This window comes from Melospiza georgiana, chromosome 1 (genome assembly GCF_028018845.1).
Source record: "Melospiza georgiana isolate bMelGeo1 chromosome 1, bMelGeo1.pri, whole genome shotgun sequence".
Taxonomy (NCBI): domain Eukaryota; kingdom Metazoa; phylum Chordata; class Aves; order Passeriformes; family Passerellidae; genus Melospiza; species Melospiza georgiana.
Window position 1 is genome coordinate 115,114,044 of NC_080430.1, and position 17,654 is coordinate 115,131,697.

At 40.8% G+C, this 17,654-nt stretch overlaps 2 protein-coding genes across 2 annotated transcripts in view; one reads left to right on the forward strand and one right to left on the reverse strand.

Annotated features, from left to right (window-relative positions):
• Nucleotides 1–15,334, reverse strand: part of LOC131084023 (uncharacterized) — a 58,578-nt gene extending 43,244 nt beyond the window's left edge. The window contains exon 1 of the mRNA XM_058025143.1: nucleotides 14,947–15,334. Within this exon, the coding sequence (XP_057881126.1) occupies nucleotides 14,947–15,334 (388 nt within the window). The remainder of the gene's footprint in view (nucleotides 1–14,946) is intronic.
• Nucleotides 15,077–17,231, forward strand: NPBWR1 (neuropeptides B and W receptor 1). Its single transcript, XM_058037826.1, has 2 exons — nucleotides 15,077–15,378; nucleotides 15,880–17,231. The coding sequence occupies exon 2, from the start codon at nucleotides 15,924–15,926 to the stop codon at nucleotides 16,905–16,907; it is 984 nt and encodes a 327-aa protein (XP_057893809.1). The 5' UTR covers nucleotides 15,077–15,378; nucleotides 15,880–15,923; the 3' UTR covers nucleotides 16,908–17,231.
• The last annotated feature ends 423 nt before the right edge of the window (nucleotides 17,232–17,654 follow it).

The window sequence follows — 17,654 nt, forward strand, 5'->3', positions numbered from 1 at the left end:
TTTAATCTCTATGTTATTTCTGGTTGGATAATAAAGAGTGAGAAAATGTAAGAGATAAAAGTTTTGCTTTCCTTGAAAATACATAAACTTCAGAACTACCATCATCTTTTTTAGATCTTCACACTACTGACCCATAGTTAAGCATCAATCTATGATGAATGAATAGAGCACTAATAGGGTTATATAATCACAGAATCACAGAATCACAGAATTTCAAGACTGGAAGAGACCTATAAGATCATCTAGTCCAGCCGATGTTCTAACTGTTCAACTAGATCATGGCAGCAAGTGCCACATCCAGTCTTTTTTTGAATTCTTCAAGGGATGATGCCTCTACCACCTCACTGGGTAAATGATTCCAGTATCTGACCACTCTTTCTGTGAAGTATTTCCTTCTTACTTCTAACTTCTAACTAATCCTGAAGCATATCTCATTTCTGCTGCTTTGCTGAAGATACGTTCATCTGCGTATCTGAATATTTAAGGAACAAAGTAGGAGCGGCTGGATTTGGGTATGGCCGGAGATCCTTTCAGCCTGGTAACCTGGGTCAGCCATGAGGTCTAGCTGTAGCTCCTAGCTAGAAATTAGAGGACTAACCTCTTTAGCAGGAGAGGCAGACAAGTGAACAACTCCCACAAGTCCACTCAGCACATCCTGTTGAGTTTACCCTCTCCTCACCATTCAGGACAGAGTCCCTTCTCAATCTACCTCGATCTAACCATCGAGCTCAGCAGGCTTCAGTGTTTGTGCCAAGTGGCAAGTTCTTTCAGCCCCGCCACCATTCATTTCAGCAAAAAGGGTTTTCTCTATTTCCCCCTTTATTTCACTAATCAAGTCTAAAGAGGTCTCTGTACATTTTTGTACGACAGAAAGCCATCAAGGTTTCAGCTGCTGCACATCTTCTCTGTCTTTTAATATTGTGTGTGAGAGTTAAGATGACAAATAAAAGTTATAGTAAGAAAAGGAGGTCTTGTGGTTCTCACACTAGAAAAAAAGATGTTTAAAGTAATTTTTTCAGTAATATGATTCCAGTAGAGCAACAACATTAATGTGGACTTGAAAGAAAGATTCAATTCGGTCATCTTCAGAATTTGCAGCCACTCTGCAGCTAACAGGAGGAAACTACAGATATTCATTCCTTAATCCTGTGCAGATTGTGAGATTCAGTCTTGGCAGATCTCTTAATTTTTAATTTCTTAATTTAAAACAAACCAAAAAAACCCCAAATAAAGATGTTGTATAATGTCTTGCAATATCTTGTTTTCATTTAGAATGAAAATATATTATTGATAGCATGATTCTATTGAAGATGTAGGCTTGACAGAGATGAGTTTCTCTAATTTAGCAAGTAATTTATACCCCTGCTCCGACATTTTACAGTTTATATTCTCTTATGAAAAAATTAGCCATTAGGCCAAATAGTGAGTCACTATTTTATTTTCTTTGAAGTGAAAACTGAGAACAAAAGATGGTAAATTGCTGATCACCATGGATACCTGCTCCTTTCATAATACAGGTACTTTTATGATACTTACTTTGAAGAAAAAGTGCAAATTATCTGATAAGATACTGTTCTTTGGAAGAAAAAACCCCAGAATTTGTACATCTCCCTAAGCCTCAAAAAAACAAGAGTAAATTATTTTTCACAACATGGTGAGTGGCAAAACTCTCAAATGTATGGAGTGGGTGGGTAGAAATTGAAGGTTTTTCGATCATTTGACTTTTTTTGAGATTTAAAATTTCCATTAGCCAAAATTATCATTGCTATTAGTTTGCAGGTGTTTACTAAAAATACACATTCTTGCAGTGTGATTTGCAAAATCTCAGCATAACCCAGGTGACTTCCTGGTAAAAGCCTGTGGCATTAACAGGGGATCTGGTTACACTCCAGTGATACCTCTCTGTTCCAGATGACACCGTGGCTCTGTATTTGAAACTGCTGTACCTAAAGTGAGAAAGCAATTCTGAAACATTGCTGCCAACAGAACCTTTGACTCTGTTCAATTAATGTTTCTCTTTTTCTGGTATCTGAACAGCTTGACTTACGAGGTCTTGGTGCTAATGGGAACAGGAATCTTTGGTCTCTGTTAATGCCAACTGCAATTTTTTTTTCTGTTTTTGTTGGTTTTTCTTTTGGTTTTTCTTTGGGGGGGGGCAGGGGGTTGTTCACTTTTGGAGTGGTTTTTCTGTTTGGTTTTGGTTTTGGTTGTGGGGTTTTTTGTTGTTTGTTTTGGGGTTTTTGTTTGTTTATGGTTTATGGTTCTTATCCTAAGGATATAGACTACCAAAATGTCATTCCCTGAGTTCAAGAAGTTATCTTTCAGCAAGAATTTGACCTCTAGTAAATATGTTAATGTTACATTTGACTGCTTTTTTAGTAGCCACTCCACACACTCACAAGCTGATCCTTCTGTAAAGATTATTCTATACTTGCCAAAAGTTAACTTTAAAATTTGTGAATCCATTTTTCCAGCCCCATACTCATTGCTGGCTGTATCCAATTACCATGCTAAGTGTTGCTTCTTTTGGGTAAAGTCAATATAGATGTTCTAGAAACAGAAACACTTCCTGTGAAGAGCTCTGGATTTTCCTAGATTATAATACTTTATATTTTAAAAGGTGATTTTATGTTAAAATAGTTAGACATGAGAGATAGCAAATTTTTCAGCAGGAAAAAAAAGAATTCCAAAAGAAGAAAAGTAAACCTGGCCATATACCATCCAACAGTAAGTAGTTGAGGACTACTTTGTTTCTTGCTAAAGAATAATGTTGGGTTTAGCACCTGACAGTTCCCTTTTCTAGTATAAATTGTTCAACTGTAAAAGTAGAATCTGTTATTGATGAGCAAATAGCACTGTATTGGGGCATAATTAATGCCATGATTCCCTCCTTATTTTATTCATAAAAGAGAAAAGTAAATGTATGAAAGATAAGAGGAAGTACAACACACTGTAAATTGAATTTTTAAATGTTGCTCTCATGCTGCCTTGGGCCAAGGACAAGTTTTGCAATGTGCTTTTACACACATTGACTTTGCTAATTCCAGGTCTTTTGCTGTTTCCAATCCTGGAAATACGAATCCCAGCACACATGGCATGGAGAACTGTGACATTCAAACAGATTTACACAGGCCACCTTATCTGCTTTACCAGCTGTATACATCACTGTGCAGTCCAAGCCCGGAAAACTTCATTTCCATCACATCTGGTGTAGAAAAGACACTGTACTTGTGCAGCATCTGTGCAAGGTGAATGAGACATAAATGGGGCAAAGTCTGAATCCACCCAAAAAAATGGCACTCTGATACTCTATATCTAGGGCTAACCCTCTCCAAGACCCAGTGAAACCCTTGAAGTCTCTCCATCATTGTTTATTTCCCTCTGCAGAAAACAGGCATTAAGGAGCATAAATAAAAATATAAATAAATCAGAGTGGAGGACAATAAAAAACCCACAGAAAATCAAATTGCAGAATATTAAAAAGGGCTTGGTAATGTGGTAAACAAATGTCACTATCAATCACTTGACATGAGGGACATTGCATCTGACTGTTCTCATCCTGGGTTAATAGTGTACTGGGAGGCAGCTGTGGAAACACTCCATCAGTCCACATGCAGGGTGGTAAGGATGGACAATGACAGAGTGCTCACAGTCACTGCACACGGTATTTTTAAAATCATTTCTCCTTTGAAGATGTTAGGGGTTTTGTTTTTTTTTGTTTGATTTGGTTAAGAAATCAATTATGAAAATCAATACCTTCAGAACTAATAAGAAATTTCTAATTAGTTAGAAGAAAGGCTGGCTTCTGTCGCAGACATTTCTCCACAGAAATCCTTTCTTTTGGATTTCTGCGTCTTCGGGAGGCCAGAGGCCCCCGAAGAGAAGGTAAACAATTATTATCAGCTGCTGTGGAATGCAACAGGGACACCTTGATTGGTTCATTTCCTATGTTTATAATTAAGGGCCAATCACCAGTACAAGCTAGGGGACTGAGTCCCTGGACACAGCTTTGTTTGGGATTCTTTTCTATCTATTCTTAGCTTAGCTAGCAGCTCTGCAAACCTCTCTCTATATTCTATTAGTATAGTCATAATGTATTATATATAATATCTTAATAAATCAAGCCTTCTGATCAAGATACAAGAGTCACCGTCTCTCTATCACCAGCAGCGACCCACACAGGTCGCTGTAATAGGCTTCAGAGGAGATGCAGTTTTACTAATGAAGCTGAAGGGGTCTGAAGCCTCCCTTCAGAATTTTACTGAAAGAGCCAGAGTGGTATGGTGCATGTTAGCTTCCTGATGCAGAAATATTTGCACAACTGCACAGGGTTCCCGTATTTCCTGAAATGTCATGGATTTCCTAGTCCAAATTAAATGTGCTCACCAACTAGTGCAGTTATTTTATCATTATTATTATTCATATTAATATTATTTTCATTAACCTTAGAAACTGGAATTGTTTAAGGGAGACAAGAACTGCATCCAGGAGCTTTTCAGCACTGCAGTCTATTCCCCTGTCCCCAAGCATCAAATGATACTGATGAAAGTGGGGGTTCACAGCATGTATCTTATTCCTAATTGCCTCACTTTTCCCCCCCCCCCCCCCAAGCAGTAAAAATTTATGACTTGCAGAATGCAGAAATTGGGAAGCAAACAAAACTGACTTGGGATAAGCAGTTTGTGATCATTTTATCTGCAGAAGAAAAATTAACTGTTATCTGGAATTAATGATATCTGAAACTGAGAGCCAATGCATAGACCCACAGTTTAATATTTCTACCTGTAGAACCCTCCAAGCCAGGGAAATCACAGCTTTAACATTTCTATCTCAAAAGACATTACATTATAAACAGAGAATGATATATTTGTGTGGATTTATTTCTTAGTCACTGTCTTGCTGCATTTCATAGCATTATTTGATCAAAACTGTAAGAAAGACAACACAACGTCAACGTTTAACCACCAGTCAATAATCCCACAAGAATTAAAAGATACATCATTTTTCCCCTTGCCTGAGGATTGTATAAGTCTATTCTAGTATTTATTCCTAAAGATTGGCAAGATAAGGATGGGTTCTTGAGAAAGGTAAGAATAGATTTAGGGTAAGCTTCTTAAACAGCTTTGAACTATAGCAGTCTATTAGGACTAAGCTCCAAAAGGCATATTATTAATCATTTTATGTGGACGCATACTGGCCAGTGCTCATTAACATTTTTTTCAGCTGTTCATGGCTTTATTCTTACCAGATATATTTTTTTTATTGTTGTTGTTGTCCTTGTTATCATTATTGATAATTTATTATCAAGAAGTCCTCTGGAACAGTCTATGTTGGCCCTTAAGTCACTACCAGCCTATGTTGGAAGCTCTGGTTTGGTTGCTAGATTAAAAAAATAATGAATTTTCCCAGTTGCTGAAGCTCAGAGAAAATACTTTGATCTGCTCATCTGTGCCTAACTGAAGTCACAGACAGTAGTAATTTTTTTTTTGTTAGGCTAAGTTAAAGCATAATTTTTTTTCTCCCTACCTTCACACACTCCAAAGGAGCTAAAATTTAAGATGCAATGGACACACAGGCAACAAAAATGATTATTCACTGGTATTCTCATTCTGCAGCTGGCAAATGTGAGCATATGAAATGTGTAGTGGCTGATAATGGTACTAATGGAACAGATGTCTTTTCATATTGAAATTTTTAAAAAATGCTGTAGTTTTTCATCTGCTTCTGTGTGATACATTTGATGTCCCAGTGGACATGTTAAGTAGCAATACTTTTTGAAGATTCCTTGAGAACTGGCATCCTGACCATGGAAAAAAGACATAATCTTGGAATGAAGAAAACTCTTGGCATTTACCACCCTAGCCTAATTTCTGCCTTCTAAGACCTAATTTATTCTGAAAACAAATCCCCAGCTTCAGCTAAATGGAACACATCCCAAATTTTCCCTCCACGCCTTAAACCCACATTCCCTTTTGGGCAAGGTACTGTTTCCATGGCTCCAAAGCTACACGGTAGCAAAAGCCTTCTTTATGAATTTTCACATCAAATTCCATCAGAACTGAAAGGTGAGCATGCCTGTGAAACTCTGGCTGATTGGAAATGGGGATGAAAAGTGGCAGAAATAAAGTAGTGATTTTTTAAATATTTATGAAGATATACTGTATCCTTTCACTTGTGCTGAGACAAATCTCAGAAGTCTGCAAACCTCAGAAGATTGTAAGTATATTTTACTGGTCAAAATTAGCTGCCAGAGAAAATGAACAGTTTCTTATGGCAATGTTGAAGGCATGGAGTAGGGAATAGCCCCCTTAGGATCACTTGGAGGGGGCTGAAGCCAAGGCTTAGAAATTATGTGAAAACTTGAGACTCAATAACACAGAATACATGAAAACACATGGAGAGGGGAAAAAAAAGGAAGTGCTACATTGAGATTCAGGAAGGAAGATAACCAGATTTCCAGAGTGGTTATCTGTCAGAGTGAAGGGAACATTTCCAAGATTCACAGAGAAACTCAGCTTTCTCTTCCCTCTGACTTTTGATCTAAGTTTCCTACAGCAGGTTAAGAAGGTGAGACCAAGAACAGCCACGGACATGTTGGAGAGAAGGACCTGGAACAAATGCTCCTTCCTGCTCAGTCATATTCCTCCCCGGCCTGTATCCCCACCTCCCACACTGAGACACTCTGGCTCCTCTTCTGCCTCCAACTTGCTTCGTTTGCAACAAGAAAAAAAAAAAAAAAAAAAAAGGTGAGAACAGATGCTTTTGCCATGAGAAATTTTCCAGATCACCTCTTCCACAATCCCAACTGCTTCCCACGCTGTGACCAGCCTGGGTCTGCAGAGTTCAAGCTGCTCCCATTAGCTACTCCTTATACAATTTTCAAGCTGTTTTTAAGCTGTTCACACAAGCATTCTCAAGTAGCCTCAAAAAAACTTCTGCTATTGCAGTTGACTAAAAAATGCACCATTGATACCTCTAGAGTAATATAATTATTATGCTGTTCACGATAGAAAAAGGAAAGAAAAGTTGTTACCTACTTTAAAATGCTTAAATATGACATGGACATATTTCAGGCATACAAGAATCCCACTTCCTGTGGCTGAAATAAATGACAGGTCACTATTTGCAAGGAAATTTTCTGCTGGCCAAGAGACAGAGCTGGCAGATTTCTCATTGCTGACAGACATTGACTCCAGGCCTATGGCTCCCCACACACGTTGGATAAACAGCACCTAGAACAGTAATCTCACCATAATTAATTATTCCTTTTAGAAGGTGAAATAACCAATAACTCTTTTTTTTTCAATCTGAACTTTCCCTGATGTGTTGTCCACTTGGGCCAGCCAATTTTCCAAAGCAATTCCCTAGCACTGCTCAGGAGAGGCCAAGGACCATTCTTAGTGGGCAGCACCCCTCAAGCCAGTGACTTGGAGACAGGATTTAGAACTAAGGACTGGATCCTAAGACAGGATTTAACACTTTTGTAGTGTTCTTCCCTACTGGCCTCAGTGTCTGAAAAGCAATAAATAACTGCACATAACAGTTCATTGTCCCTGTGCAGACAAAAAATTGCACACTGCATATCTCAAATTAGTTTTGCTTGCATGCCAATTACAGCATTTTACAATTTAAGGTTTTATATTTTAGCACTTAGGGGAAAATTGAGTATTCAATACCTCAGTATTCAATATGAGGCAAAAATGGCTGGATGCTAAGTTTTACTGCAAGTCAGAATAGTTAATGATGTACCCATTTATCACAGTCTTGGCCACAAGCCTGACCTTTTTGCCTCTTTATACTGACTGGCAACATTTTGGGTCATAGGGAAAGACTTAAATCTATTCTTTGTTTGCTAGTCTGATATATTCTTTACAGGAGAATTGCTGTCTGCCTGCTGCTACCCAGATTGAGTTGAGGATGTCATGAATTTCTTTTTTTTTTTTTTTACTAAGAGAGAAAGAAAGAAACAAACTATTTTGGGAAACTCCATCTGTGTTAGTGCTACCATGATTAGAGATGGAAGTGCTTGAACTGTCTCACTCCTCATCCTATAAAAAGAGTTATGAGCAGAAAGGTTGAACATCCTCCTCTTTCTGTATCAAGAGATTGACTGGGGCAGTGAGGCAGGTCCTCCTCTTCAAGCTGTCTGTGAGAAATGCTAATGGTCCAGATCTACTCCTCTGGCTCTCTATATTATTTTAGCTTTTGCAGCCAACTGCAAGCATCTCCACTCCACCTTGAAAATTATTGAGTTTTATTTAAACATTAAAACAAATGACGCAAGAAACACAACTTACAATTAATCACAGAATTATAGCATGGTTTATATTGGAAGGGACCTTAAAGATTATCCAGTTCCAACACCCTTGTCATGGGCAGGGATGCCTTCCATGTTGCTCGAATGACAGGACAGGTAATGTCCCAGGACAGAGGGGATAGAAAGATTCCTAGGCTAGGGCAGTCCAGCTGGCAATTTAGGTATATCAGTCCATCAGCAGGTGCATTGCTCTGTGTTTACACATGGTGGAAACAACAGCAAGGTAGAATAATGCATCCCATATAAACCACAGTTTGCCTAAAATCATTGTTATGCACACGAGGCTGTGTTGGCCAACCCCCAGCAGCTGAGAATGCCAATGCTCCTGTGAATATACAGCAAACTGAAGAAGAAGACTCTGTGTCTAGGCTTGGCTTAGATCTAGAGCTGGTCAAAGAGGTGAAAACTATTGTAGGCCTTGCTGCAAAGTGGTCTCAGGCCACAAGTACAAATCACTTACCATAGCAATCAAACTTATGGCTTCCTGCTGAAGCCACAGATAGAAAACAGAAGCAATAGCAGTCAAGAAGCAATGAAAAATTTTCTGTCAAGGGCACTCATCACAAAATAGGTAATAGTATTCCAAAACTTCAGTGTCTTGGAAACGTAGGTAATCAACAGCTCATGCACAAGCAAAGCATGAAACAAGTACTGTGCTTGCTATTTGTGTGGCACAAATAACAAGTAACAAAGTAACACGAAGAGTTTAGAAGAAATTATTTTAGTTTTCTGAGAGAAGTGCCAGTAAGTCTTTGTATTTCAGCTCACATACATAAAACATTCATTAGCCAGCATATAAGCAGTAAGCTAGCGAGGAAATGGGGACTATATCTGTATACATATCCCCCTATATATGTATTAAAGCAACATGGTTTCTTCCTTGTTTATTTTCCCATTTTACATTTGTGGAAGATGTAGGTGCTGCTTCTTCATTTATTTCACTCTTTAAATTATTTTTTAGTAGGTGTCTTTTACAAAGTCTGCTTTTGTCTTCCCCAACCCACAGAAATCAAGACTGTATGTGATAACTTATTTTCATAGACCTCTTTTCTTCTTTTTTTTCTCAGTTCTTTCTGCCTATGATTTGGGGTTTTGAGGAAGGTTTTTTGGTGGGTTTTTCTGGGGGCATTTTTGGTGGGTTTTTAAAAATTTTATTTTACTTTGGGGAGTGGTCCACAAAAGAAATCTCTGGATTGTTTTTAAGCAGCTCTGAGGTTGGTTTTCCAGATAAAGGACTACAGGAGCTTTTTGTCTTCTGTCCCTACACTGTATTGCCAGGGCATTGCCTTAGAAGTACACAAATTTCTTCTTCATGCTTTGTGATGATTTGAATAACATGGGCTTTCTGACAATGTTCCTCATTCTGGAGAAGCTTTTTGTAGCCTGAGTGTGGTGATAAACACATCATGGTGAAGGGAGATGAAAGCTGAGCAGCAGCCCCAAGCCCAGAGTTGGCTTTGCCCCAGCACAGATGACTGCCTCTGGAAAGGGAACAAAACAAGTCACAAAGTGCCAGATGTTGGTGGTTCACAGACCAAAAAAGCTTGGAAGCATTTTATTTGAACACTTAACTGAAGGGAGAATAGTGGGGTGAAAAAGGCATGAAGGAAAATCTGGCTCTGAGACTGATAAGTTTGGCCTGATAAATATTCTAAAGAAAAGAAAAAAACAGCATGTAGTTTCATCATTATGTCAAATAATCAGTATTTGCTACTCTGCCTAGCTTCCTGATTTTTATTTCAACAAGGTTTTCTGCAGCAGGAAATTTTATTTGCCTTCACCCCCCAAGATCTGGCATGTTATCAATTATTGGACTGCACTTCAGCAATTGCTGAAGAATCTAACAATTTTATCACCTTTTTGGTGTAGTGTTACCAGATGGCTTCCACATTTCAGTCACAAAATTTTTCTTAGGAGAATTGCAAAGTTTAAGTGGCAGCTACACACTAATTCAGTCCTATAATCTGAGAGTTTAATAGTGAGCTAAGAAAACCAGCAGCAGATGGGAAACCATTTAAGGGTGTGAGCCTGCATACAATGTCAAATCTGACAGAGGGAAAAAGCAAAACCACTTGACTCTTTCCATCAGGTAGGAGGAGGAGTGATGCACCAGGATAGACTAAGGGTATAAGAAGAAACCTCACCATGCCCTACAATGTTCTTTAAATGTCAGAGATCTTGCCCAGGAAGCCTTCACTGTGTGTTGAAAACAGTTAAGAGTTAAGACTTGCTATGATGTCTCACCATGGCAAAGCTAAAAATTTAAACCAATTTTTGAAGCTTGCCAGGAAGACCTTAACTATCTTATGGTTTTGTTGTGTTTTATTAAAGATCTGCCTTAGAGAAAAAGAATTCCATAAGTTAGAGATCTTAATATGGAAGATAAAAAGCAGACATTTCTATTTCAGCATTTGTAGGCTGAAGAGTACTCAAGTCTTTCAGAAGTTTTGATCAAGTTTGGACAGCTGCATTTTGTATTGCAGTTACTTCTGTTCTGTTGCTAATTTTTTTGTCTTCAGAATGGATTCCTTTTCCTTAAAAATTTAAATGTCCTTCCAATTCTCATGTTAGAATAGCAAGGTAAATGAGGAATTTATGGAACTAATTTCCAACACAGCAAGCACAGAGTCTAATACAGGCCCAAAATATTTGTAAGTACCTACTGAAGTTAAGGGACTTAATTTCTAAGTTCACCAGACTGATGAGGCTGTACAGTTTCTCTCACAAATGGAAAACAAAAAGACCAAGAAATGTGATGAATCCATTGAAGTTGAGTGAATTTTCTATTACCAAAAACCCCAAACCCCAAAGACAACAAAAACATGCACATAGGCCTTGCTGTTGGATTTTTTTATTTATTATTATTCAGCTACTGCTTTTGCTTCTCTTCAATTACCCTTATTATACTTCACTCATAATGTACTAATTAACTTCTCTTTCTCACACACACACACATATATATATGTATATATATATATATAAACTGGGGTTAAGAACAAGCTGTCTTTTCTTTTGTTTTAAAAAAGCTCCTGGTACTAATCATGTTTTTAAAATGCTTAGAATTGATTTCCAAGGCCTGCATGGTCAGCTGTCCTTCCAGCATGCTGAGGTCTAACACTTATTCACACTGATGCAGTGCCAGAACTCAACTCCTCCCAGGGAATACAGGGCAGAGAGATAGTTTCCTCTGTGGGACACGAGCTCATTTTACTGGGGTGATTTTGAATTGAAACCAGTAAGATGTGATAGACACAGGTTGTTTTCTTGCTGAGTAATGCAGAGCAGAAGATGCTGTGCACATGTTGTTTTATCACAACTTCCCAGTGCTCCAGTCCTACCTCACAGGACTCTTTATTTCTCCAAATATTGAGTTTGCAGAAGCCTGCCAACCCTGGCTAAATCAAAACAATCTGAAGCTTTGCCACAGGCCTTGTTCACTGATGTGAAACCCTGCTTTGATACTTTGATACTATCAAAAACAAAGGACAGATAATAAATACTAAAAAGCCTGATAGAAGACACCACAAAAAACACACAAAAAAACCCCAAAACACAAAAAAAAAAAAAAAAAAAAGGACTGAATGGAAATAACCACTCCTCTCAAACAGTTTTGCCATATCTCAAACAGATATGGCAAAAGGAAATAGTAAGAACTGTGTTTTTCAGCTCTGGAGAAAAGACATTGAAGTATTCACACATGGAAAAAATCACCACAGGGGATAGAAAATGTTGTTACATTTGGGACAGGAAAATAACCAAAGGGGTTTTGGTTGTGACAAAAGGTCAGGGTCTGAAGAACAGATTTTGTTGAACAAACAGTCTGGAGAGCATGTAGTTCTGCCATCACTGGATGTTTCCTGAAAGAATTCATGCAAGACTGCAAAGATTGACAGAATTTGTGAAGACTGGAATAGAGAAGCCTGATCTTGAGGTCACCTGGCAATTTTATTCCTTTCTACCTAATAAATAGATCTACTAATCCAACATCACAGAGGGAGACTCTCAACTGAATATTTTTGAACTCCTTCACATCTGCACACTGTGTTGGTAAATAATTCAGGGCCAAAGGTAGAAAATTAGTGCATTGCAGAAGCTGCAGCCTTGCTCCACTGCTGAGCTGTTTTCTTTACTGATTGATGAGGCAGTCCTGCAAACAGAATTATGTAGTGCTTTTTCCCCACTTGAGATGATGGAAGTCCTTCAAAACTGACCCAGATCTCTACTCAAATGGATCTCTGTCAAATGGATTTAGCCCACAGGAAGAAAGGATATATTCTGAAATTCAGACATGGATCAATTCAATAAAGAAGGTCCAAGGCTTGTAGGCTCATTATGGTGAAATCTCATCTCTTAGTGGCAATTCATGAAGCCATTTTCTCCTTTGTTGCTCATCTAGATCACTAGACAATGATACTGAAATACAGCAAAGAACCAATTATGACTTAAACTGCTCAAAGAAAATGATATATGACTTCTTTTAACCTGGAGAGCACAAGCTGCTTGAAGTATCCAGAAGGAAACACAGTCAGAGATATTCTGTATGCAAGAGAATGATTACAAATCAGTATCTTCTCAAAGGCTGTGAACATGCCTAATGACCACCCAGTACAACTGTTTGTCAGCAGGCACAGCTCCACCAGAGGTATTGGGGTCACACTTCACTGGCCAAGAGCTGCATTTGCCCTACAGATTTTAATGGCTCCCACAGAATATGCTGTGGTTGTCAGTCTGAATTTACCAATCCCGACAGCCTCACCTTGTAGAAGTTATTCCTAACACTTCTCATTTCTGTTTGCTTTCAGCTGAAAGGAAGATGGTCTGTGCGCCTGCTGAGACATTGAGACACACTCTGTGGCTTGGAACTATCCACACAAAAAAGAGAATTTCTAAGTTTACAGAAGTCAGCTATAAATTTATAAAGGCCTTTGACTGCCTTTCTGGGAAACTGATGTTATAAAAGGGGAAAATAATTACTTCAACTGCTGTATATAAGACCTGATGTCTTTTGATGCCTTTAAACACTACACCAGTATCAGCAATGAACACCTGATAATGGAGGCAAGTTGTTTATAGATGTGCTGTACAGGCAGCTACAATTCCCTCAGTAATGACAGCAGTTCACATAAATGCATCAGATATTTAATAGGCCCAAAATCCATTTCTTCAGCTACCAGGAGAGAGGAAAAATGCAGATTCCTCCTAGTCAGCTTTCTATTAGGATTGCAATTTTAACCCTGCAGAGTCAAAAGACCCCAAGACATTAACTCCACAGAATAAAGTTATTGCTGAAGTTAGGGGATCTTTTTCTGGGAACAAGAAGGGGAACAAGAAGGGAACAAGATGGTTCCCTCTAGAACCAATGATAAACTGAAAGGTAGAGAGTGGGTACAAACACCATGGCAAAAGCATTGTGACAAAATTTTTGTACATGTTTAGGTGATGTCACCACCAGAACTTGCATGTAAGCAACTAAGTGCCTACAAAGCACCAGTGTGGAAGAAATCCCCAAGAACCTCAGAAGGGGCACCTCTGTCATACTACTGCTACAGTACGAGGAATAAGCACATTGACTTTCCAAAGCTACATTCACTTTAAGACAACTGTGCTTAAAACTTAAAACTAGGTCAAAAAACCTGGCTCAAATGCTAGCTTCTAATAAACTCCATAGCAAAGGTGATATTTTAATTACTTGGATTGTGAAACTATAGACAAAAAAAAGGGAAGCAGAACTCCATGATGACCCTGCAGCATTGTATTTCTGTCATTCTCATGGGAGTGCACAAGTGTGTGAGCACATTTTTATCTCAGATATTTCTGTAAAGGAAGTTAAGAATCACAGAGCACCATACTCTGTATGGTGAAGTATCCTTTGCTATATAATGTAGCTAGTAATATGAAATAATGTAAGACAGAGTGCTACAAAAAAATCATAGCCGTAATGAAGCAGAGGTACTTCTCATGCCCTTTTTCGTGGATTTACTTAATAATTTATTTGCTTGGATTTTGAGGTTTGTGCTATCCTGCTGATCTAGGTAATTATACATCATAATATGGGAGAATCAGAGCCAGGCTGTGTTTATCTCTCTCCATGGTACTAGCTTACAGATAATAAACAATAATGCCAGTTTGCCAAAAGATTCATTTATTATGCTATTAGTAATTTGTTAGTAGTTGTTGATAATGTATGTGGTCAGTCCTGCTTGTAGCATAAAAAAAAAGTTGTTTACACTTCCGATTTTAGAGATGCAGAAGTTTTGTCAAATGTACTACAATAGTAATGGTAATTACAAATGTGTTACAATGTATTACATAGAATTCTCACATTGAAAAGGCAACGAAAATGAAAATAAAATTAGATAGATTTTATGCCATGTACTTTTTGGAAAAAAGACTCTGATAATCAGGAGCTCTGAATTACCCTCTAAAAAAAGATTGCCTTCCCAGGGTTATATTTCAGTTTATTGCTAGCGCAGAGTGAAGGAGTCAAAGTGTCAGGCAGAACCACAACTACTGTGCATCCATCCTGCTTCTGAATCCCACATCCCATGAAAAATGTGTTTCCCTGGCCAGTTCCCAGAATCACAGATTATTTTGGGCCGGAAGGGAGCTGAAAGGCCACCCAGTCCAACCCCCCGCAGTGAGCAGGGGCACCTTCCCCTCGATGCTGTGGCTCGGAGCCTGATGCACAGCATCGCGCTGCCCCCGCCCCTCCCGGGACAGTCCCGGGGCCGGCCAGGCGCTCAGTGCTGAGCTCTCAGCCCCAGCAGGGGCGCAGACACCCCAGATGATCCAGCTGGCATCTCTGTCCCCATTGCTGCGCGGCCGGACCGCGGGAGGAGATGTGAGTCCAGGTAAAGCACAAACCTCTCCCAATGCTCCAGCTTCCGACTCTTGAACCATCCTCTGCTGTTCGCGTCGCCTGTTTCTTGCTGGCCAGATCGAGTCGGACGCGGCTGTAACTCTCAGAATCCGGCAAAGGAGCGGGGCCGGCACATTCCCCCCGCACGGACAGTGCATCCCGCCGCTCCGGGAGCCGCGCCGCCGCCGCCGGGCTGGAACAGGTCAGTGCATCCCTGATCCCCCTTCACAGCGCTCTCTCAGTCGGGATTGGGGTGCCTTTTGCTTTTCGGGGAGCACACCGAGGGCACCGGCTGCCCCCGAGAGCAGGACCCCCGCGGTCCGAGCAGCCCCGACCCAGAGGCGCCGCCGAGAGCCGGCGGGGAAGGGACCGAGCAGCGCCCCTGGGCTCCCAGGAGAGCGCTGTCCCCCTGGGATGGCTGGGACTTCGGGGAAGCTCCAGGCTGACCACTGTCACCCTGGGATGGCTGGGCACTTTGGGGAGCCCCAGGCTGAGCGCCGTCCCCTCGTGGCACTCCCACGATGCGGGAGGAGGGAAGGAGCAGCCGCTGGGACACTTGGCTGCTGGCAAAGCCCTTGGGGATCTTCCCTTGCTGCCGTCAGGGTGCCAGTGGGAAGCATATGTGAGATTTTGGCAGTTGGGTGTGCCAGAGGGGACAGCCTTGCAAAGAGCAGAGGTCTCACTTATTTTTCCCCACTTTCAGGTCATCCTTACCACCAGTGAGCCTAGCCATCCTCTCCTGTAGCCATGGAGAACTTCTCCCTCCCTGAAACCAATTCCTCATGTGCAGACTGCACTGGAAGAGGACATGGGAGTCTGAATATGTCCACTACTCCAGTAAGCCCCAGGTACTACATCACAGTGCCTGTCATCTACTCTGTCATCTGTGCCGTGGGATTGACAGGCAACACTGCTGTCATCTATGTCATCCTCAAAGCACCAAAGATGAAAACAGTAACCAACATCTTCATCCTCAACCTGGCCATTGCTGATGAACTTTTTACCTTGGTGCTGCCCATCAACATTGCTGACTACCTGCTCCTGCAGTGGCCCTTTGGAGAGCTCATGTGCAAGTTCATCATCTCCATAGACCAGTACAACATCTTCTCCAGCATCTATTTCCTCACTGTCATGAGCATTGACCGCTACCTCGTTGTGGCGGCCACCACCAAGTCCAGGAAGGTGTCCTACCGCACCTACCGAGCAGCCAAGATTGTCAGCCTCTGTGTCTGGTCCTTTGTCACCGTCATCATCCTGCCCTTCGCCGTCTTTGCCAAGATACACGAGGAGCAGGGGCGCTCCCACTGCGTCTTCGTGTTCCCCCACCCCGAGAGCGTGTGGTGGAAAGGCAGTCGGATCTACACCCTTATTTTAGGCTTTGTCATCCCCGTGTCCACCATCTGCACCCTGTACACCACCATGCTGTGCAGACTGAGACACGTGCAGCTCCACTGCAATGCAAAGGCTCTGGACAAAGCCAAAAAGAAGGTGACGCTGATGGTGGTTGCTATCCTGGGTGTGTGCCTGCTCTGCTGGACGCCCTTTCACCTTAGCACAGTGGTGGCCCTCATCATGGACATCCCACAAACTCCCCTGGTCATCGGGATTTCCTATTTCATCACCAGCCTAAGCTATGCCAACAGCTGCTTCAACCCTTTCCTGTATGCCTTTCTGGATGAAGGCTTCCGGAGGAGCTTTCGCAGACTGATCAATCGCAGAGCCACCTCATAAAGCCAGCCCAGCCCTCTCTCCTGTTCTGTCCTGTGTCCCTGCCACAGTCACCTGCTCTTCCTGGGTGATTCCAGCCCAGAGAGTGCTTTCTCTCCAGTCTCCTCGTGATGGCTCACTAGGCTTCAGGTTGTTGCACTACCCAGGACATGAATTGGGGACAGGTAGATCTTTCTCACCTCCTGCACTCATTTCCTTAGCGCTGCCCTGGCTTTTTGTTAGTTTGTTGTTGGTTTTTTTTAATTCCTTTTCTCTAGTGCTCACAGAGGTGCCGCAGGTCCCTTTTCCCTTTTGAAAGGCAATGCTTTGTGAACTCAAGCCACATGACTGTCTAAATTATCAGTGATTTGTAAAGCTCAATAAAAGTGTGTTACCAAGTGTCTTGCTTAATAATACCACAGCCTCTTCTCTACCTACAGGACCTGCTTACCAAAGTCTTGCAAACTTAGCAACAGCTCCAAAGGATAACAAATAAACAAAGGTATTGAGCTCATTTCACTTTAAAGGAGAATAAGATAAGGCAGCCAAAATCCATGAGAACATGTAAGAGAGATATCAGTCTGAACTTTAAAGAAAGAAGAGCAACCCCTCCCTAGTGAATAAAAGACGCAGATATGGGTTTGGAGCCACTTGCTGCAGAAAATAGCTTAACAGTACACTCGGTCATTGTAGTTTGTAAAAAATGCAACTTTTGTTTATATCAGAAGTTGTGATTACTATTTGTCATGTGTTTATGGGCTGTTGCACTTA

Coding starts and splice junctions, on each gene's coding strand:
- NPBWR1 (XM_058037826.1), top strand. CDS start 15,924: ATGGAGAACTTCTCCCTCCCTGAAACCAATTCCTCATGTGCAGACTGC.